General features: G+C 42.5%; 1 protein-coding gene across 4 annotated transcripts; it reads right to left on the bottom strand.

The window, feature by feature from the left end:
- Window positions 1-4,444: 4,444 nt before the first annotated feature.
- NFYB (nuclear transcription factor Y subunit beta) lies at window positions 4,445-23,107 on the bottom strand. Of its 4 annotated transcripts, none has more exons than XM_076339455.1 (7): window positions 23,003-23,107; window positions 13,275-13,368; window positions 12,642-12,772; window positions 10,612-10,809; window positions 8,436-8,517; window positions 5,299-5,378; window positions 4,445-5,096 (listed from the first exon to the last, which is right to left on the bottom strand). In XM_076339455.1, the coding sequence occupies exons 2-7, from the start codon at window positions 13,366-13,368 to the stop codon at window positions 5,064-5,066; spliced, it is 618 nt and encodes a 205-aa protein (XP_076195570.1). In that variant the 5' UTR covers window positions 23,003-23,107; the 3' UTR covers window positions 4,445-5,063. The 4 variants fall into 4 exon arrangements, with proteins under 4 accessions (XP_076195570.1, XP_076195544.1, XP_076195561.1 ...); XM_076339429.1 differs by having other exon boundaries at window positions 22,975-23,038; XM_076339446.1 differs by lacking the exon at window positions 23,003-23,107 and adding an exon at window positions 21,869-22,048.
- Between the last annotated feature and the right edge of the window lie 284 nt (window positions 23,108-23,391).

The raw sequence follows: 23,391 nt of genomic DNA, 5'->3' as shown, positions 1-23,391 counted from the left end.
AATGGTGACCATGTTTTAGCCATAGTTGTATTTAAAGTGACACAGCATTTATAGTCTTATGTTATTACGAGTCTTAGGGGTGCTGTTGGAAGTTGCTTTTATTTGCTGTCCCTGGCCCTGTGTCCTTTTGGGTGGAGAAGATACTCTCGTCATTGCAGTTGTGTCATTTCAGACAGATTCCCTGCCCTTGTTTACTGAATTATTTTGTTGATTTAAGAGTCTTCTATAATTTTGCCTCTCTTGTTTCTGTCACGCTAAAGACACACCTGAAGCAAATACAGCTAAGAAATTAGTTTTCTGCTGTCATTGTCACTGGGCAAGCTACCACCAGTGGCTAGGTCCATGCCCTCCCCTCAGTTTGGGGAGAGCTGCACACTGAGGCAGGGCAGGGAACCGCTTTGATTTGGAAACAACCCTTTTTTGTTCTTTTACTGCGCACAGAGAAGATGCGCAGCGACAACAGTTTAGGAGCAGCAGGAAAGTGTGTTAGTCGCTGTTACCCCAGTGGCAGGGGAGGAGTCATGCTGCGCCCAGTGATTTCTGGAGAAAAGCGGCCTGCACCTCTGAACAGGACTACAACCCTGAGCCAATTCCGACCGGGAATTGCTGCTAAAACTTTGTTTGCAATGCGCTATCATTGACGTGCCTTCTGGGAGTGAGCACTGAGCCATGTATTACTGTGGTTTGTTAGCCAGAAACCAAACCCTTTCAGGCAGCTCTGTCCTAAAAGTCAACTGCCGACTCTGATGCTCTACGGGCTGGGCCAGATTAAGTATTAGGCACGCACAGATTAGATTAGCAGCCTCAAGGATGCTCCTCTGCCCAGCAGATTTAAACCCTCAATTGTTTTCTTTCACACAAAAAGCAAGTCAGGTGCCATTGCTCCCGATAGATGGATCCTCTGGCCCAGAGTGCTGCAGTAAGATATTCCAGGAAATGACTTTGGCGATTTGCCTGGAAGATTTCCTAAACCAGTGTAGCTGACTCCCTCGGAGCTGCCGTGCACTGCCTCGCCTCTCTCACTGCCTCCACAGCCACACTTGGAGACTGCATTTTAATAAACACGGTGCAGCTGCCGCCAATTCGGAAACTATTGTGCATAGGAGCAAACTGCCCCCACTCCCAAGAGCATTTGGCCTTGGATGTCAGCGCAAGCTGAACTGGCACCGAGTTTCTAGAGAGCTTTCCATTAAATTTTTACATACTGAGGGTCAGAGGTGACATTGCAGTCCGTTATCATGCCAATTTCACAGATCAATACGTAAACAGATTACTATCCAGTTGCTTAATTTTTTCAGCCTTTTAAACCCTTTAAAACAGATTACTATTCAGTTGCTTAATTTTTTCAGCCTTTTAAAGGGTGGAGGTGTAAATGATTATGCCAGAACAACATTTCTTGTTTTCAAAGAGGAGAAATTGGTCTATGTCTTCAACTAGGTACATGTATTAAACTGTACCACAAACAAAAGGCATTCTTCCACCACCGCTCTTTTCACCGAACCAATATGAAAGAGGAATATAAGAGTAACCATTGTCCACATTATCAATATTTAACTTCTTCCTATAGGACTACATAAAATACAGCTTCCCTATAGCATTAGTCATCCTAGAATCTACATACTTTTTTTTTTCCATCTATAAACGTAAGAAAATTAACTTCAAATTTAAGTGAAAAACTTCCTTTCTTCTTCGGTACAAATCAAAACTGAAAAAAGTCTAGCCTGCACCATTTGGGAATGCAGTGACCTAAAAGCAAGTTGCCTTATCACTGTAAATACAACGAAGCAGCAAGTCTACGTGACTTAACTAGAACATTAATCACATTCAAAGCTCTGCAAAATGAAGAATTTTATAGCTATAAGCAAGGCTGCTGCCAGCTCTTATCGTGACAGCAAGGTGCTGGGGAAAATACTCGCCTTTGGCTCTCCCCTTTGCTCTCTGCGTTGCTTCGCATTGAGGAATCTCCTGTGCATGTGCAGTTGCCCATATGCTTCCTCTCCTGCCAAAGGCAAGAAAGAAATCACCTATATATGCTTACAACACGTTAATGAGCATCATCTTGAAACTCTGCAATAGGGACCATCTAGTAATCTGACATGATTCACAGTGTATCCAGGGTGCAGTTCAAAGGAAGACAGCTATTTAAAGTATAGCCCACATAATTCAGACTGATTTTTAGCTACAGGCAGATAAGCATGGGTCAGTAGGTATTTAGGATGTACCGCCTCACACCAAGACTCCCGCTGTGTTCTGGCTACACCATCCAGCCACATATTTTAGTGTTCAGTAGAGATCAGAACAGAGGAATAAATAAAATAGTAAGAGATGCATATGTACATCAGCAAGACTGGTAAAGGCAGAGCCTCAGCTCCCATCAAGCCTGTAATGAAAATGGGATGTAGAACACCACCATCTAAACGAGCTTTCCTCATAACTGCATTTTGACTAGAGATAACAGTATTTCTGTGCTTTTAAAGACACCACGAACACTCTATAAAGATCAGAAGGATCAAGTCACACGGAAATTCATCATAAAAATTAACGTAGTAAAATTTGCTTGTGTCATGGAAAGGCACCTAAAAAAAGTCACTGTGCTTGCAAAAAAGATCTTTGAACATCACTGCTGTTTCAATCAAGCACCCTTTCTCCAAGTTTTAGCATAGGCTGGCACAGCTGTTTCAAGCTCAAGCTCAAGACAATGTTAGTTCAAACAAAACCTTCCCAGAACCAAAGACAGCAGTTCTGTAGAAGCAGATGGGATACAGCAGGAATAGTCACTCTCGGTTTGGGTCTAAGCTACTTTTAAACTTGGAGTACTTACAAACAGAAAGGTGAGAACACATCAGTTGTTAAACAAAAATAAAGACTCCACAGTGGTAGTGCTACTACTAATATAAATTAGACAAGTATTTCCTCAGACCACATTTGTTTTACCAGCACTACAGCACCCTGCAAACTTTATTAGGTGAATGGTTTCAGGGAGATCAAACGACGCATTGTACTATTACTTCTATGTGTGTATTTTCAGGAAGTGAACGAACAAGTTGGTTATAGTTTTGTCCCTGGACCTCAGGGGGTGAGGGGGAGAAGAAAAAGAAAAAAGAAAACCAAAGCAGTATCAGCTCCTTTGCTCACATGATGGTGTGTAAACCACAAGCTCAAAACACTTTAACCTAAACTCACAGAAGAGATAGCAGACTGAAAAACATAGCTGGTTTCAAGCAACTGTGAGGGATGACCTCAGCCCCCTTTCTGCGCATCCAACTGCCAAATCTCTCCTAGCTTCTCCTTAGCTGAGGTCACAGCTTTTTCCATTGCAAATCTGGGAACATCAAGAACAGGGTATGACAGCCTGAAATAAATGGAATACAAACAGAAGGGGCTCGTGTAGTGATTGTGTTATTCATTTGTACATTTAATGAAAAACTCCATTTGTTCAGTCATAACTGCTGAAGAATGACAGACTGCCACAAAACCCAGAACATCCGCCCCGATCGCCACAGAATACACTGGATCGCCTCCAGAGGCTCTGCCAGCATGATGCTGACTTGTAAGAAACACTGTTCAAATCTGCACATACATAAAATTTTTGTTTAGCAAAGAATTGGCTAGTTTAGGTTTCTGGGATGTCTTAGTTTAAACTATTTTCCCAATATTAAACTGTTTTGGTTTGGGTTTTTTTTTTTCCAAAGAAAAAGACAAAACCAGCAAGAAATTATATGGCAACAGATTCAAGGTGTGGTTTGCTTAAGTTAATGACAGGTATGTGGAAAGGTAATTATTATATTACATTTCAGTCCACTGCAAACAGTAAAAATATCAAAGGTCCCAAAATTCAGTCTGAATAAGATATATTACTAAAACCATCACCCCTATCCTAACAGGCTAAGACATTGCATCTAACAAAATTACCCACCCTATTGTTAAAGAAACAGCAATGTTACTAAGAACAGCTCACTAAATATACAGAACTACATTATCTAGATAGAGTTTATTGCAAAACCAGGAAAGAGACAGCAAACTAGAAGTCTCTCTTCCATTTCAGATTTGTATCACCTGTTCAAGTTTCAATCACTCAGGCGCACGCACGCACACACACGCAGCCTGTACACAGAAAGTCGCTAACACAGTTGAGTTCCCACAGTCTCACAAGAAACCTTAAAACATTTCAGTAAAAAGTTAAAATGAGATCTTTCACCACAAGGACTATAAAATCCCACCCCCCTTGAATTTCTAAGTTTTGGATTCTAAAAACCATACATAAAAACGAAGAATCATTTCAGTAGCACAAAGACTACCTTAAATATATCAAAGTAAGTCTAAGGAGAGTTAATGCAACTGAAAAAAAAAAAAAAGAAATGAAGACCTGCATGGCACACAGTCAGTGTTTTCATCAATACTGTTGATAAGCTCTTAGTCTCTAAATGTAGTAGTAGAGCATTGGTTGTTTTTGATTAATTTTTAATTCTGAAGTTACATTAAAAAAAACAGTTGTAGCAATTCTTTTGAGTTGCTAGTTTCACGAGGAAAAAGTCCCTTTCAAAATTTCAATAAATATGCTGACATGTAAAGTTAGCTGAGGTTGTCATGCAAGACAAGTTACATAACCAAGACCAACTCAATCTTTATAATAAAGGCAACTTGCATTCAAAAATGAACTTTACCCTTACAATTTTATTCAAAGGGTAAACATGAATTAACCCAGCTGTTTACCTGAATTACAAAAGTAACATGATTCAATATGAAAATAAGAAACTGTCTACAAATCTCTGACAGTAATAAATTGCAATATACAATGCATACAGGAGTTATACAGAGCAACAAACTCTTGTACAAAACAAAAATACTTTAATACCTTTAAAATCCAATTTTTTTTTTTAAAATCATCATGAAAAAGATTTGAGTCAGAACTCACACCTCAATTAGTCAAGCTTCATGTAGCTACATTACAGCTATTTAATATACAAAGAGATAAATCTCTTCACCAGTCATTAAAACTGCCTCTTCGTTAGAGTTGCACAGCTTTTCTGTCTCGTGTTCCCAGATCCAAAGTTTTCTTCAAATCATGAGAACTGAATTTGTTGAACACCAGAGATCTAGAAAAAGAAAATGCAAGCTTACATTCAAATGCACCTTTTCTGAAACTGCATCGCAGCTAGCAGCCTTGAATTGTCACAGTGTTGGAATGTCACCACCAAAGGACTAAATAAAATTCATCCACATCTTTCAGAACAGGGCAGCTGAATTAGCATTTGAATTTTAGCAGCAGAAGGGAGAGTAGGGGACGGGATACAGTACCTGTTGATACGATGTTGTGTAGACCATAACATTCTGCTGTTGACCGTCTGTAGTTATTAAGCCTGCTGGCAACTGGTTAGCTGAAAGAAAGAGCATTTTAAGAAAGTTAGACGGGAACTGCAGGATACACAGAGCCTTGTTTGATGTGTCTGTCACCAGTAAATAACCTTTAATTGCGGTCCACTCCAGGACTATGGAGCCATTCCTCTCCTGACAGCTACCATCCTGCATTGCATATAGACAAACTTGTTACTCAGTGTTACAAGTAAACAAGTTTATTCCCATTAAGAAGAAACACTTAAGAAACAAAATTCAACTTAATTTTGCATCAGATAATCTAAAAGTAAGACTGCACCTTGTTCTTCCCCTGTACGTATCTGAAGCAGAACATACACAGCTGTACACTGGCGAACGGAGTGGAGCTTGCCATCCCGACCACTGAAAAAGCAACCTCCAGCATTCAATATCCCGAGAAACCTGGAGAATTCAGTTTGTTTTGTTTAGACATATGGTTAGCACTTGAGCATACACGTGTGAGGAACTCAATGAAATCGTTGCGGTTCTTTATAAAACAGGATCCATCAAGGACTCCGTAACGTGGAAGCCCCATGGAAGGCAGCAGAGATGAACAGAGACAGGCAACGACTAAAAAAAAAAATAAAGTGTCAGAGCCTGACATTACGTTGGTTGACTTCAGCACGCCCTTCGGGTACGCACAAGAGCTCTGAATTTTCTGGAGTAGAGAGGAGGCCGATGAACGGAGTAAAAAGTACTGCTGAGATTTAGAGAGAAAACACAGGGAGTGACACTCTAAGATAAACCTTTACAATAACACTTACATTGAGCTCTGCGGCATTCAGAGGAGGTATGTTACAACTGCTACTTGGAAGCAAAGCAGCAAAACTCTTCAGCTGTAAGTTAAGTCACCGTAGCATAACATTCTCCGCTAGGAGACAGACAATGGGGCTTTCTTCTTTCTGAAGTATGGCTGTAACTACGTATAAATAAGACTTATAACCCATAAAAAAATTCTGAAAACACAGTATAAACTTAACAGCTTTCATTTGAAAGCTGACGCTTGGGGGTTTTTAAATTGGGGTTTTGGTTGGTTCCCCCCCACCCTTCATTGTAATACTGAAGTTGGAAGTTAAGAGATGCATTAAGATCATAGTGAGAAGTGGCTCTGGCAGGTCCAAAATTTTACTGCCCTTTGATGCACATGTTCCACATCTAACAGAGTTTAATGCCAAGCCTCTGACCCAGCCCTGGCATTAGGCTAAGACAAAGAGCTAAGGGTTATGTCCCAGTAGCACAGCTATCACTGCTACTCCTGCAGCGAGACCATTGTTGGGAATAGATCTATAGCTGCCCCTATGGAGAGAAATACCTGCAGCACTTGTCACGATCAGTTATTTTACAGAAAAATTTTTTTCCTCCTCCTGCTCCTGCAACATCTCCTTTGCATCCTGCCAAGACTTAATATTCGCTTCCAAAGTTGCTCTTTTCAAATCACAGCAAATTAAGGCTTATTTCAGAGCACGCTGAGGCTCCGGGGCCCGGGATATTTGAACAAGTGACTAGGAGCAGATCTTCAGCCTTCTGCCGTTTAACAGGGATGATGCCAAATTTGGGAAGGAGACAGAGGATCCACAGATGTAAGGGGATTCTTTTTTTCTGGTTTCCATTTTCTGGTGGGCTAAGCAGAGCATGAGCATCCAGAGGAGGAACTTTTTGTGAATTTGCCTCTTTGCCCATACGAAACAAGATACTGGACGCAAACACAATCAGAGGTTTCCAGCTATATATTCTCCCTCAACTCGAGCTGCAGTTTAAATGCTTGAAGTGCAAATCAGAATATATACAAAACAAAGCTTTTAGAACAGTTTCTAGATATTTATTTGACAAGCTTCCAAGCCAGACAGACTCCCAACAGCTGCAATCCAGAAACCATTAGCAACACACCCAAGATAAGTAAGTTGGGCCTATAGTTGTGTCTTATTACTACTGAATCAGAGCTATTAAATATGAGTGAGTATGGATAAGAGTTTACTATTTGCCTTGCCTAATCTTTAATTATAAAATTAAAATAGTCATATTAAAAAAAAAAAAGCTTTCTTTAAGTCCCCTGCAATATTTAGGTTTAGATTCTCAATTTCCAGCCAGTTTTATGAGCTTATCTTCCAGGTTAGGAGACCCAAAGAATCTGTACTGTTTTATATAGCCAAAGTCATCATACTGGGAGCAAAGTGTGCTTCAGACCCTGAATAGGTCATTTCAGTCCTCAGGCTTTGAATTTTTGCTAGTTCAGTAGTTTACCAGTGATTTTAACAGAAGATTTATCAGATACTTGAAAAACTAAATCTCATCAGTAAATATGACTAGAGCTGTGCCTCCTAATTCTTCTTGTATCAGCTTCAAGATTACCAGCCCGTAACACTTAAAAGCCAAGGTGAAGACTACATGCAAGAATCCAGCATCAACAAAACCAACGCAAAGTCCCAACAAGTGTCAGGCTTTAATTCACAATATAAGGAAGAAAAACTACAGTGAATGCATATGATGCTCCTTGCCCTACACCTTTTAGTTGCCAATCTGTGCATTCTTTTGAATATAAGAAATACTAAGTGTTTTAGAGTTATACGAAGATGATGTTCTTCTCTGGCTCATTTCTCAAAGACGAGCTCCTCAAGTCATCAAGCGGAGTTTATCTTACTTTTTCCCCAACAGTCTTGCAAGTAGAACGAATGTGGCCTAAATATGTAGCTACGCGGGGTGGGGGGGGATAAAGAAAAAAAGCTTGCACCTTTCATTACAATCTGGTTTAAGTATAGAGAAGAAATACTGGCACTAATGTATGCATTTAAAAATCTTCCACAGTTGACATTAGCTATTACTAGAGTGTCATCATTTATCACTATATTACTTCATTCTGACCATAAGTTCTACTGACTGGGAGGAGGTTATCTGAGCACAGGTTATCCCCCAGACATCTCAAATGAAAATCTCCATGGATCACAGGTGTAACGTGTGGCCAGTCCAGGATGTATTCCTCAAGTAAGAATTCTGATGTCTAAAGGAAGTCCTGTTTTTTAGAAAAGCCATAGTAATAATACAATAAATTAAAACATATTACTTACTAAATGCTTCCTCTGTGAGCTCCTCACTTAGACCGTCTCCAGTTGTAACTGTTCCCCCAATTCCCTTTTCTCCTTTCATTGCCTGGCGAGGGGCAGGGGGATAGGAAAAAAATAAATAAATAAATAAATAAATGTATTAGAGTACAGTTGGCTTGAGATTGTTTCAAGACCCCAGAAGCTCTAGCCAAGGTTTGGAACTTGCAGAAAAGTCACTATGCAGCAGCTGGAGTTTGAAATCCAAGACCTGTAAAACTCTATTGGATTTAAGAACGCGCATAGTACAAGAATATACGAAGGCTGTTTTTCATCTTCGCCATACTCCTCAAAAACTCTGCAAACTAAGATTGTGTAGTTCTAAGAAAGGCTTTCACCTTCTGCAGAAAGCCGAAGATCTGCAGTGATACAGAAGAAGCAGTTAAGAGCATTTACAAGAAATCACAGAATCGCAGAACTACTGAGAACAAGCAACATTTGCTTACCAACCACACACAAGTGCTATCATCATACAACTAAGAGTTGACATTTAAAACCAAGATATTGGATTTCTTTTCCCACATCAAGGACTACAGCCAGAAAGGATACCAGCACAGAAAGCCAAGGCTCCCAGTCATCTGCATGCAGTTTTACAAGTATGAAGTTTGATGCCCTATGCTATTACATAAGAACATCTCAGAAAAAAATACAGGTATAAAAAGTATTCTCTGCAACTGTTTGATGTAGACTAAATACTAAGCTACAAAACAGAAACATTTCACTATATACAGTATCCTGAAGACAGAACTAGCTGGAATAGAGTTTTAAAACTGATGAGCAAAACCATCCAATCCATCCATCCAATTAAAACCCAGTCCTGCTACTCTGCTAGCACAGCATATATATCTGCAAAAATGGTCACTTCAGAATGAAAGTAGCATAGACCCACTTCAGACTTCTCCAGAAGTACTGAAACCAGTTAGGCACTACTTGCATTTTTAATAAAAGCACATGCAGCACTTTGACGGCACGTGCAACTGCTACACAGAACTGGAAAAAGGTAGCACACAGCAGTACTTCAACTTTTAGATTATACCTCCTGTTACTCAGTTATCACAGTAAATGACCTTCTGGGAAGGGGAAGCTTCAAGTGCTATCAGCGAACTAAGTATCGTTAGTGAGTCTGACCCCATTAATTAAAAAAACTTAGGTTTACAGAACAAAAAGTCTGAAGAGCATCTTTATCCAGAGCACTGCTGATTTAGACATACCTGCTTCACTCATGCCAGTAAAACCAAGCAGCCATACCAACAGAGGGATCCACATTTAAAAAAAAAAACCCCAAACTAATTTGCTTTGAGTTTTTTTTCCCAGGGTTATTTTAACCCTGAACAACTTCTTCATTCAGGACTATGAGGAAGAGAGGTCACTGGATAAAAATACCTTTTATTTGTTTGGTTAAATCTGGTATTCTGAGGTAAAAGAACACCAAAGTAAAGAAGCAAGCAAGCAGACAGGAGGCGGGGGAATGGGGGACCAGAACAAAAAACCCAAGCAGAAGCGATTTCTTTTTCAAAAAGTTTAAATTGCTGCAAGGAAGAAAAAAAAAAAAAAAAAGAAAAAAATCACTCTCTGGTAGAGAAGGGATAAATTAAACTGCTTGGACCACATGCCTAGCATGTACTAGGTATCAAAAGCAAACTGAGGGACAGGCTAAAAAAACAGATTAAAAAAAAAAAAAACCAAACATTGAAGCAGGTAGCCTTCCATGTGAATCATTATTCCGACACGAGAAAAACAATATTTTTTTTTTTGCAGATCTCGAGCCCAGACGAACAATAGGCATTAGGCTAGTTCCTCAGAGGATGCAGTCTAGTACAGTTTTATTGATTCAACCCAAAGATCGAATTAAGTATTCTTAATAGGCACCTTTGAAGAACAGAGTGATTTACTACCAGCAATATATTAGAGAATTTATTCAGTTGAAAACTTTAACTACTTTGAATCAGCAAGTCTAATCAAAATGCTTGCTTACTTCTTTTTCTCTTGATATCCTCTGGAATGCTTTTAAACATTACATTAGTCGCTGACAATAGCTGTGAGATACTGTGCAAGTTAACCTTTGTACAATTACAATGACAGGGAGCTAAGGATAAACACAACCAGGTTAAATAAATAAGGAAATACTGAAATATATACCAACCTCTCTGAATTTTTGGAGGTATAACTTCAAAGGTTCAACATAGCTATCAAACCCCAAGGTAGACATGGCAAAGAGAATATCCTCTCCATTGATGGTCTTTCTTTTCTCTTGGTGACACCTCTCACTTGCTTCTGACGTTATAAAGCTGATGAATTCACTTACACACTCTTGCACACATTCCTTTGCGTCCTTAGCAATCTAGTAAGGAAAAAAATATAATAAAATGATTAATCAAGATGCAAGAAGATTAAAAAAAAAAATGAACCCCAGAAGAATACACTAGATAATAAAGGAAACATCCCAAAACCTGGTGACAATACCCATTTAGGCAACACCTGTATGTGAGGGAACCACTGGATGTCATCACTGCTCTATGTAAGCACAGCTGCGACATGGTTTTAACGTAAGTTTTACTATTTCAAGCAACACAGCCAACTGCCAGGATCTCCTGAAGTCATAACTGTGTTCTGTCCAAGCTTTTACATATCGATGCATCTCAGTATTGCTTACTTTGCTTACCTACGCCTTCTCTTTAAACTTGTGCATTACAATGTCATAGCCCACTTCCACCTTCCTTTTAATAGACCCAGCATTTCCAATTCCACTGCAGTACATTCCCACAAATTCGGCAATGAGAAGTATTTTTATCCTGACCAGATTCAGGGACTAGAATATATGCCTAGCAGCAAGCCTCTCCAATGCTTTAATATTCTGGTATAAATTTTCCAAATGAGAATTCAAATGAAGAAACATATGCCCCAGGCAAGAATGAAGTAAGTAAATTTGATTATGGTTTTCAGCTGGACAAAACTGATTTACCTGACTTAAAATAACAGCAACCATTACTCATGATTATTTGGGAAGCTGACAGGAACCAACTGAAAGATTATAATAATTAAGATTCTTATTCTTCACATGAGAACCACCTATCTGTATTTAAAAAAAATAATGAAGCAGTAACCGTATGTAGAATCTTCACTAGTTCCTCTGATATTTTCAGACACACAGGGCGAGATTTTCAGAAGTACTCATCAGCCAGCAAGCTTCCCCTGCAGTTTTTCACAAAAACCTCCCTGATTTTTCAAGATAGCTTGACATCCCATATGCTAAATTCTTGAGAAAAATCTCATCTCGATCACTAAAAATTTATGACAATATGGACTAGTGAAGAGATTTTCACAGCATAGATATAAATGTAACACCCAGATCTCCAGAAAGCCCTGAACACTATGAAAGTACAAGCAGATATATGTCTTGCTTCTATTTAGAGTGATCTCAAAAAACGAAAAAAGAGAAATCCGCTTTAGCTAGAGGAAACATTACGGGGGCAGGAATTGTAGTGGAATACAATAGAGAAACAGCAAGTAATAGGAACCCTGCAAAGGTTTAAGATAAACAGGTACAACAGTCAAACGCTTATACAATCACCAGCTCAGCAGAATGGATTAAAAAGTCTATTCTTAGAAGTAAGAAATAAAACAAGTCTTTCAACATCTGGCCTAATCTGCTACATGGTGTAAGGCAGACTTCTTAGGTCATTTTGGCATTTGGACATGTAAAGATTCGGGCGATGGAAGACAAACCAGGATGAGGAATTGATTTTTATTTCATCCAAAATGGTTCACTTACTCCAAATTTTATATACCTCAATAAAAGCAGATTAAATTTCACATGAGAATCGCATAGAAAGTATTCCTACTGATATGGGATTGTCACCAAGTCTGACCCGTTATAACAATTTCAGAGAACACATCTTAGAAAAAGAAAGCTCTTGAAAGCCCTATGAAAAGCACTGTTGTGGATATTCTAATTATGGCAGTTACTAAAAGCTTTCAGAAACCTAAGAAAAATGGACTTGGTCTCAACCACCTCCTGCTCATTTTTTTTGTTTGTTTCTTTTCTTTTTTTTTTTTTTAAAGGCTTTTCTCCAGTAAACCAGGATCATTTGGAAAAATGTATTGTTCTACCAGCTCAAGTTCACTCAGAGGAAGGAATAAAACTCATTAATACGCCTTCTTTACCAGACTTACCTTTCCTGTTTGGGGTATGGCATTTTTCATTATCCTTGCCACATTTGCAATTGGAAGATATATATCTTGTTCTCTAAAACTCTCTTTTGAGCCATTTGTATCTTCGTGATCATTCATGCTGTCCTCTGTGTCTAATGAAATAAAGAAAAGTTAACACAAATTGTATTTGATAGACAGCAGGCAATAATTAAGGCAAGTTTAAAATCTTACACTGAAGGATGAAGAACTTGTGAAAGCCTAGCATACTAACATTGTAGAAATAATTAAAAAAAAAATAGATGTAACACCAGGGTACCTTTATGGGTGTTCAATATCATCTTTATATTATGCACAGAAATGTATGTGGCTGCTGAACACCAAGCATTCTTAATATCATGTCAAAATACAAATTGTTTTCTAAGACATCATTTTTTTTGTCATTACCCCAAAGGGCTCAGTGTCAACATTGAAAAATCCAACCCCCACCTTCAGACTGCAGAAAAAATGCTTTATACAGCGAGGCATTATGAATACAAACAATTGCAAATTCTTAGCTTGAGAGCAGATAGCAGAGAACTATACAAGAACTGGAAGGAAATATAGATATATATACACACAGAGAGAAATAGTAATATTTACTGTAACATTTCTTACCATCATGAGGCTGTATCACATAGTGACTGCCACCAATGTAATCTCCAGCAATTCCTAACTGAGAAGCATCCGTTGTGGAGCTATCACCATCCATCTATAACCAGAAGAAGGAAACCTTTCAGGTATGTTTGTTACACCGTTAAGCACAGCTACAGCTGAAAAACAGCACTTTAATCAACTTAGAACTATGAGACCAATTTATACAAAGTATAAATATTTTGTCATTTGAGAACAGTATCCCCTCTCTCGTTACTGAGCTTTATTGACAATGGAAATAATGAAACTGTTTTGTGAATCTTCCCCAAAAATTCAGCTGGAGGCACAGGCCGTGTGCAAAAATGTTTGGTTCATGCAGCACATATATAGCAACCTCATGTCGTTCCCATGCAAGTCTGACCAGAACAGGTCAAGGCATCTGTTTCTCTGAACAACCCTCAAAACCCAACACCAGCCCACTGCACACTGAACACTTTACCTACAATTATTACACAGAGTGTATCCCTCACTCACCATTACCCTCCACCCAAACAGCTTTTGTCAAGCCCACTGACAAACTTCTAGCCAGACCTCAGGACCAGCTCTGCATCCTCATCCTCCCTGAGGCACCAGTCACTCCTAGGTGCCTTCTGAGTTGTGTTTTCCTTTGCTTTCCCTGGTCCTGCCCCGCCTCGCTCCTCTGGGCATCCCTCAGTGCTCCTCTCACAATGTTCTTATGTGGTGGCCAACACAAAGTCTTCTCCTTGGGGCTTTAGAGACGGGGTGACAGTTTAATAGGTATGTTGAATGCCAAGAGAAAGAGAGAGGCCAAAAGAGCCAGCACTTCCCTCCCTGGCTAGGGACCTTTGTCCCGGGAGGCACCAACCACATTTCAGCTGGAGGAGTCTGGGAGAAGCCTGCCCTTCCTGCCTTCCCTCTTCCAACAGGGGCAAAACTACTGAGACAATCAGCAGCCATTTGCTGGTAAGTCTCAACATTTGCTAGAAAATCTACTTTGTGAAGGTCTCCCAGTGCTGCTCTGAACAGAGGCTGTGGCCCAGAGAATCCTCAGCAGCCTGCTGTCTCACTACGCAGAGACATCGCACATCTTGCACTTCCTCGTTCTGCAGAGGCGAGAGGTGAAGATGCCTCCTACGTCCCTTGGAAGTTCGCACCTCTTTAGCGTGGACTTGCCACAACAGCAACCCAACACATCACCGCCTTTTGCACCCACATTTTGCCACCGTATGCAACACGCACGTTCTTGCAATAGCAAATGCTCCAGCCCATGTAACCTGTTATCATATTACATTTTGCCTTTTTACAGGAACAATGAATTTCCTTAAACACTATCACCAGGTGCTCAGTAGAAAGCTCAGACCCATACAGAATCACGGCAGACAAGTTTCACTTTCAAAGGGGCTATTTTAGCAGCGCCAAACCTAAGTTTGAATTCAAGTCTCCAGCTTTTTAAAACTTTTGGACAATCTTGACTTTTTTCCCCATTGCAGGTGTCTTTAAAACTAGTATATTAAAAATAAACTTTTGCAGAACATTTAGCTCCCATGCTTCCAAAATGTCTTCCCCTCCCCGCCCCAGGTAAGGTTGTATTTTTGCAGTCATGTGCTTTAATAATACTTCTTTTGCAGAGAGGAAACAACGCAGAAATTAGGGAGAGAGAAGGGGTGCCCAGCACATGCAAACTCTTTCAACACTGGCACACAAATCCAAAGATTTTTTTTTTTTTTTTAAACACATCTAGATGCACAGCACCAGATTCGCCTTTGCCTCAAATTTTCTTGGCTATGTTTAACATCAAACAGCTCTGTTAGCATTTGCTTATTTACCTGTTTGCTAGAAAATTAGCTCTTCCATTCCCATTCTACACTTCATGCAGTTCCTTCTCTGCACCAGCACTTCCCATCCTTCCCCCTTCCCACCCCAGCTGTTTCCAACCCGAGCAGCCGGCCTTTCTGACGAGATACACGCACAGCCCCGTGGGAGGCAGAACCCGGCTCGATTCACTCGGTGACCTACACCAGCTGTGCAGGTACCCTGGTGCCTTTGGAAAACAACCTCTGCCCCAAAGGGTTGCGTGGTCATTGCCAGTGAGACCATGCAGCTTGCTTTCTTCCAGAACCGTTAGCCTGAAGAGGGAGAGGGAGGGAGAAGCTATCTTGTGCTACTTTTATACCTACCCAGAAATACGAGCAATTTAACCTCTTTCTAATCTGCACTTTGCCTGTGGCCACAGGGCTGGGTTTTGCTTTCAAACCTTTAGGCAACATCCGATGCTACATTTGGCCACAGATGCACACGTAACCCAAGTGCTGCTCGCATTCAAGGCAATACTACAAACAGCTGGATGTAGCCTTAGAAGCTGTTTAAGAGAAAGAAAAACCTCTTCCACCTCTTCTTCATCATACAGAATATTACACACAGACAGTTTTTTTTTTAAAGCACTTCTGGTCCCTTTTGATGGGCTTTTGTAAAACGGTTTCACTTCTTATACAGCAGCTCTGCCCAAAGGAAGGGTAGCATTTTAAGCATTAGCCTTCCACATGCCGACTTTCACGTAAAGTCACTTTGTCTGCATTTCGCAGACTCTTTTTTGGGAGATTTAACTTCGCTTTTCAATTTTCCAAAGGGTCTGCAGTTTGCTTACTCAGCTCGCTGTAATGACAATGCAAGGATATCGCAATCCTGCAAGTCAAGATCAAAATTCGCATCACCCATCATTAAGAGAGTTGCGTCTCTCTTTTCCTACTGCAATTTGAAGCAATTAATGTTCTGCAGTCTGGTAAATCCCAAAAGCTACCTCCAAAATTAAGTTCAGATTTTCTGGCAGTCTTGTTCTCAGTTTTGGCTCTCTGATCCCTACTAGAATTTAACTCAGAATTAGGGTCTCCACAAACTTTAAGCATTAAGTTTACTCAGCCCCAGTACTATTTTAAATGCCTTGATGTTTCTTCCCCTCTCCTTTTTCAGTCTTCTATGAAACCTATCTTCTAAAACATTTCCTTCTTTCAGGATTGCAATATTCTTCAAATTTCTGCAGTGATGTGATGATTCACTTGTTTCTGCTCACCCGTCCTGCGGGCTACCCCATCTGAATCTTTATTGCCAAGACGCAGCAATATTATTTAAGAAACCATCCTGCTTTCATTAGCCCAGCTCACCTTCAAGAGACAATTTCTGCTTGAATCTCTTTTAAACCTCCACTGCATCTGTAGACAGTTTTGGCCATATTAGACTAATGCATCCTCCAGGTACTATCTTCGCTTTTATTCTATGTGCACATTTCCATATCTACTTACAGTATGTATTATTTCACAATTAGTGAGAATTTGAGTGGAAGCTTATCAACATTATGAATCTAAAATAGCGATTAGCAAAATTGACAGGAAAAGGCTTGCAAAAGAAAGAGGCAGATCTGCCTCAGATAACGAAAACGGGCACTGACAGCTTAACACCAACTGAAATTACTTCCGTGGGTATTACTCTAAGAAAGATTTTTAGCTGCCAGGACAACCTTGGGACTGAGGATTACAGACAGCATAACACGCTTCTGCATAACGCTTAGCATAACCAGGTCCTAATCCAGGATCACAGGATAATTCAGACTGGAAGGGGCCTTAGGACGTCTCTAGTCCAACCTCTGCTCAAAGCAGGGTCAGCTCCGAGCTCAGAGCAGGTCGCTCAAGGCTTTATACAGCCATGTCTTGAAGACATCCATGGACGGAGCCTGCCCAGCCACCCTGCAAGCCTCTTCCACTGCTTGGCTGGCCTCGCGGTGAGAAAAGGAGCAGCATCTCTACACACTACTTCAATCCAAATAAGTTTGATGGAAGAATTTCAGTCAGATTTAATTTTGTCATTTAATTCAAATCTAGGTCTAGGCATCCAAATATAGCAACTGTGATTAATATACCATCTAGTCACTCTACTAGTATTTCTTTGAGCCCGATGGATGACACAAACATGACTCCGCTGAAAAATGTGGCCACTGCTATCCTAGTCATCTCATAATAAACACAGTTACACATTCAAGTATTACGGTTTTAATTTCAGATGTTCAAAACCCAAGTCAATCACCACATATCTGATTGTCAGCTCAGCACAAGGTCTGTAATATATACAACACAATACAATGCTCAGAAAATGAGAAAACACTGCTCTCCATACACTGTTGCTAATTAATCCCCCCCTTTAAACAACAACAAAAAACCCCAAACAAAAACCAAAAACATGAAACAAACGAAACTTTCAGTGTCCCTGAAGTTATTCTAAAAAGGCAGCAGTCCAATGTACCATAGAAACAACACCCTGCCTACAGTAACTGCAGTCAACTCACTGGGAGACTAAAAAGGACAACAGTTCTTGCTCTGGCACATTTAGTAGGAAGAGCTACTTCTTTGGATGGAAGTAGATGCTAAATTTCATCAACAGGCAGAATCCTGGAAGATCTAATCCTCAAAGGTCCAGACGGGCAAAAACTCTCCTCTCAGATTTTGCTTTAACCCCTGGAGCCGTTAACAACTTTCTTTAAAGTACCTATTTGCAGATTATATATCCCACTTGCACGGCCGTTTCAGCATGCAGACATTGCAATGCCTCTTAATACAGGACAGTGTCTCCTACACCTGCGCGGCTACTGAACTGCAGGAGGGAGGAGGGCTTCCAACACATTGATCTAACAGCACATACTGCACACACCTGCAAGAAGCACTTATTGCATGCTGTACATTACCCTTCGCCTTTAGCACTAAGAAAACACTAAAGCTCCTCCATGCATACACATATTGACTGAACCAAGACTAAGAGCTAAGCATACTAGAAGCAACAACATGTCAGTCTCTAAGGTGACCATGCCACCACCTGATTTTTATCAACAACAAGGGAGAGAAACCAAGTAAGTACCAGACACTCAACCCAAATATTCAGTGATACACTGCAAAAAGCACCTGAATACAGAGCAGCAGCACAAAGTTTTCTGGTGGTAGTTTTCTGTTTGTTTTTTTTTTTTTTTAACTCTAATGAAAATGGAGATACAGATTAATGGATACAGGGAAATTAACCTGAGAAATACGTTCAAAGGGAAACACTTCAGATCAACGGCATCAAAGAAAACTCAATGATAAGCTGCAAGTGAATGAACATAGAGGTTTACACTGACATCTGGTAGAAAATTTTCTGGAGGACACTTAAAAAAAAAATGCTTCTGTCAGCTGCCCACAACTCAGACTGTTCCTAAAATACATCTATACTGCATTAATAAAACCTCAGTAGCTCAAAGTAAATCTTGCATCCTGTTTAATCTTAAGAGCTCTCTTAAGAGAGCAGTATCAGTGGCTCAGCTAAATAATAACTAAAGAATAACAAGCCCAGACCTATTAGCACTGAGGAGAGGAAGGGTCTAAAACTTAGATCAGTATAAAAGGCAAAAAATAGAATCAAAGAAACAAGATTTTGTCTTCAGAATGGGGAAGTTATCTGGCAATGATTGGCAAAACCGGTCTCTTGAGGGGGAACCAAAGGCCTCTTGTGATTTAAGTACTTCACGTGGTATTTATCCACCCTGTCTCCCAAAATTACTACCTTACAAGAGGGACAGCAGAATATGATATGAACTGAAGCACTTGGTACACTTTCCACGCAATTGTCCCTGCCACAGAAGCAGGACAGAAATGATAACTAAAGCTGTTAGTAGTAACTACATCAGTCATTGTAGACTAATTTTGCCACCACACCTTATCACGAGAGATGTAAGGCTGTAAAGCAGTATGTAACAGCAGAGGCAATGAAGTTTTATTTGAGCTTTCTGCACCCTCACTTGCTGCTCCTAAACAGAAATACAGAAAGAATTATAAATTGAAAATACAATTTTAATTTCCTTTTATTTTTCAATTACTTCTGGAGAACTTAATTTCCCACCGAATTCTCACCTGGCAGCAAAGCAGTGTCTCCTCAAACAAGAAACACCGACTGGTAAATGCATTCACGGGACATAATTCCAGAAGATCCACAAAAAAGTAAAGTTAAAACCCCTTAGCACGTGCCTAGAACACAAACAGATGCTGCACTGTCTCCATCTCGGGCTCCTCTAATCTCTCACATTCAGTATTTTCCCCCACAGCAGAATAACCTCAGGAGAAGCAGACTGATGCTGAGAGGACCTGACAGCATCACTAAGGCTCATTAGCATCTCGGCTGTACCAGGCTCCTTCCCCTGGACCTCAGGGAGGGAACCTTTCCCTTATGAAATACACACAGGGCCTTTGCACCCTTCCTCTTCCACATACCAGTGTTATCAGCTTTATGGTGCATCTTACGAGCCCTGATGTCACCGGCCACAAGTCCCCTCCGCATGGATCCAGCTGTGCTAGAGTATGTGGTGGCTCCTTACCAGGCTGGCTAGCCGTTTACAAGTATGGTTACCTGCAGTATATATGGGTGGACTACCACTGCATACATTTTTACATCAAGTAGGAGTGGATCAGTGATACAGAGCAAGCAGGAGAAACTGAGTTTCCATGCCTTCTCCTTTTCAGCAGTAAAAGAGAGAAGCTGGAGAGGAAAAAAACAAGATGAACAGAGGCAGTTTTGTTGCTTTTGCAGAAGCTGGAAGAGGGCAGCAGTGCTGCACAGGCTGCACCAACACCTCCTTCCTCCTGCAACACTGACTGAAAGCCCCCATATTACCTTTCCATATTAAGTTTTTAATGCTTTTCTAGCATTTTTTGTGAAAAACTAAGCTTATCTGTTTATTAAAGCAGCAATCCATAAATCCTGCCTTTTCTTGTGTAAGTTTTATAACATTTGTAAGTTGGTTATGTTCTTCCTTCGTTGCGGTAGTATGTCAAGTGCGTCAAGAAGTTTATTCCTCTCAAGCAATAGGGCAAGTAAGAGATTTACAAAGCTAGTTTAGGACAGGCCAGTATTTTCAGTCAAAATCATCAAATTTGCTGACACTTCCTTTTATTCTACTGATGTTATTGACATGTTGTTTAGTATGCGTATATATAGTCATGTTTTGCACTTTTTACAAGCATCCTGCCACTAAAACATCAATTTCCAAATACCATGTTTCTCTAAAGTACTATTGCAAAACTCGGTACTGAAAAGTCAAGTTTCTTTCTAAGCAAAATTTTAAAGGTGAAGTGACATTTGAGATTCGCATTTGAAAGCACTAAAGGAAGTCTTGCAAGCCTTTTTTAAATGTTGACAAAAGATATCTGACTTTAAAAGTTTCACTGTATTTCACATATCTTCACAGTATCTTGAACAATCTTTTTCACTCAATGTCTGTACACTGCCTCCCTTCATGTAATTACTACCACAAATAAGAGGTTATCTATTAAACTTTGAACTGCTGTAATTGTCAAATATTAAAGTCTAAAGAGTAATATCCAGTATTCTTGAGTTCTTTCAAATATAATTTCATAGCTGTAAACGCTAGCAGCCAAGACCATATATAATCAACCGCTCAATGCAGAGCACAAACAACTCACACAGACCTCATAAATAATGATTCAGATTAAACCACCATAGGTCTCCCAGAGAATTACAGATGGATCTTCCCTTAATGTTTTAACTGTCATGCCATAGGCCACATAAGCAAAGGGGAAAAAAAAAAGTAATCGCTAAGCTTATTGTTTAGGAACGCTACGCTAATGATTATGCGTAAACACCATTTCTCCATTCTTGCAAGCCAATTAAAGCCAGACTGTGAATAATGCCCAAAGCAGCTCCTTCCATTTTGCTTTTCGCTACTATTTTGCCTGAGCTTCTTTTGAGAAAGCTGCAATTTTTTTTTTCTTTTTAACTGACAATAACTTCCCTCTATCAGCAAGATAAACAAAGGCTACTACATATAAGAGAACCCATTCAAGGGCCGAAATCCAGATTTCTACATCCCTCACTACCTAGAAATGTTCGGGTCATTGTTATCAATTATTTTGCCCTCCCAAAAGCAATCCAAGCACACTAGGTAGCTTTTACATGACAGTTCTTTGCAGAGCAAAATCACTTTGGTTAAGCCTCAAAGAAACTGGTAAAGCTAGAAGCTGACTGATTTTCTATTGCTGCAGTATTGCAGCAGGACTTAGGAAGGTTTCTTTAACCAGTCTACCTTAATAGTTGCAGAAACATTACTAGAACACATGCATTTTTTTTTTATCTTCCAATATGATTGTCTGTGGATAACCTACACAATACTCTTCAGGATCACCAACTACGTAATTTCTGGATGGAGCAGTGGCTGGCACGCACAGGTATGCCCAAGAACACTTCTGCTGAACACACAACAGTTGTGAGGACATTGAGAATGAGAGTCCTGTCTCTCTCCTACCTGCCATGTGTGCTATGGGATAAGCCGTCGATGCTGCTCGGCTGTGCCAGCCGATCGATCTCACTTCCTGATTTCATGCCCTTCAATGATGCAACGGCAGCCAGTGCAGGGGCACGAGGGGGAAACCTTCCTACTTACACAGCCTCAAAGTCTACCTTGCACCTAGCTCGCATCCATTCGATAGATACCTCATCTACCACGATTCCTTGTTTTGAAATCGAACAAGACAACGCGTCCCCAGTTATTTAGCAACTTTATTGTTAATCACCTTGGCTGCGATTTCCGTGGTGAACGCGGCAGCCTCCCGTACCTGTGGGGAAGAGAGGCCGCACACCTGTACCCGCCCACTGGCTGGGAACTTTTTGCCGGAGCCCACCTGCAGACCACTGCCTGTTATTCCCTCCTCGAAGCGCCGTGCCCAGATCGGGCTGCCCGCACGGTCACCCGGGTACTCTCACCACATCCCGGGGCCTCGCCCTACGCTCCTTATCCCTGCAAAACACCGCCAGATCTTCAACGAAATTTCGGTCTCAACAACAACGGCGGCGGGAGCCGGGCCGCTCTCGCCCCGCTGCCCGGCTCCCGGCCCGGCGAGGGGCCGTGGGCGTGGTGGGGCCCGCCAGAAGCGCGGCGGGGCCCCGGCCCCTCGCTCCCGCGGCGAGGGGAGGGGGCTCAGCGGGCTGCGGCGCTGGCCGGGCAAAAACAAAAGAGAGCGGAGCCCCCTCCGCCCGCGCACGGCGAGGCGCGGCCGCCACAAAGCCGGCCCCCCCCCCGCCCGCCATGCCGCCGCCGGGAAGAGGGGCCCTGGGGCACACGGAGCGCGGCCGGCGGGCCGCGAGGGAAACCGCCGCCGAGGTGCGGCCGGCGGGTGCCTCGCCCTGACCTCAGCGGTCGGTGAGGGGTGCCGGGCGCCCCGCCTGCCCGCGCACCGGCGGCCGCGGCCCGGCCCACGGAGGACACGGCCGCGGGGCAACCGCGCTCCCGTCTCCGCCTCCTACCCCCCCCTCCCCCCGCCTAGGCCACAAAATGGAGCCGGAGCGGGCGGCGGCGGCGGCGGGGGGGGAACGGGACCTCCTCGCGCCCGGCCCCACGGAGAGAGGGGGACATCGGCGGGGGCAGCCGCCGCGCCACCCCTGCCAAAACCCCCCGCCGCCGCCTCCCCCCCCGCGCCACCGCCTCCCCGCCCGCCCGCTCCGCTTCCCCGGCCGCGCGGCCCCCGCGCCTCCGGTCGCACAAAGAGGCGAGCGGCCGGTGGCGGGGCCCGGGGGCTGCCGCCCCCCACTTCCTGGTCCCCGCGGCGGCGGCGCGGCGGCAGCGCCGGGGCCCGGGGAGGGAGACGGACATTTCATTCGAGCCTGTAGTGGAACCGGTTACCAATCATTGGCCGGAGCCAGGCACAAACCTCCAGTGCGGCCCTGGTTGGCTCCCTCCGCAAATCGGCTGTTTGGTTGGACAGAAAATGGCTGCGAAGGAACCAGTCCCAGCGCGGAGCCCCGCTTCCCGCAGCCGGGCTGCCCTCCCTCCGCGCCGCCTCCCCGCCACGCGCGCCGGCTCTTCCCCTCAGCGCGCTCCCTCCCGCCGCCGTCCCCGGCCCTGCCCGCCTCCTTTATGCGGACAGAGGCGCCCGGCTTGTGGGGCCGCCGGGCCCGCCTCCCCCGCGCCGAGGGGCGAAGGGGGCCCCGCGGCTGGGCTGAGGTAGAACCGCCCGTCGAGGTGTGTCTCCAGGCTCCCGGCCTGCCAGGGAGGGCTGTCCCCCGCAAAAGGGCTCTCTCCCGTGGGGTGCTGGGCTGG

The sequence above is a fragment of the Aptenodytes patagonicus genome, chromosome 1 (assembly GCF_965638725.1).
Source record: "Aptenodytes patagonicus chromosome 1, bAptPat1.pri.cur, whole genome shotgun sequence".
Lineage (NCBI taxonomy): Eukaryota > Metazoa > Chordata > Aves > Sphenisciformes > Spheniscidae > Aptenodytes > Aptenodytes patagonicus.
This window is presented reverse-complemented; position numbering and strand designations above follow the sequence as displayed.

What these genes read in the sequence shown, in the direction of transcription:
- NFYB (XM_076339455.1), bottom strand. Translation starts at nt 13,368, where the DNA reads ATGGATGGTGATAGCTCCACAACGGATGCTTCTCAGTTAGGAATTGCT. An exon ending in CCATACCCCAAACAGGAAAG is followed by an intron (nt 10,810 to 12,641) that starts GTAAGTCTGGTA and finishes TTTCCTTACTAG; the next exon opens with ATTGCTAAGGACGCAAAGGA. An exon ending in ACCTCCAAAAATTCAGAGAG is followed by an intron (nt 8,518 to 10,611) that starts GTTGGTATATAT and finishes GCCCCTCGCCAG; the next exon opens with GCAATGAAAGGAGAAAAGGG.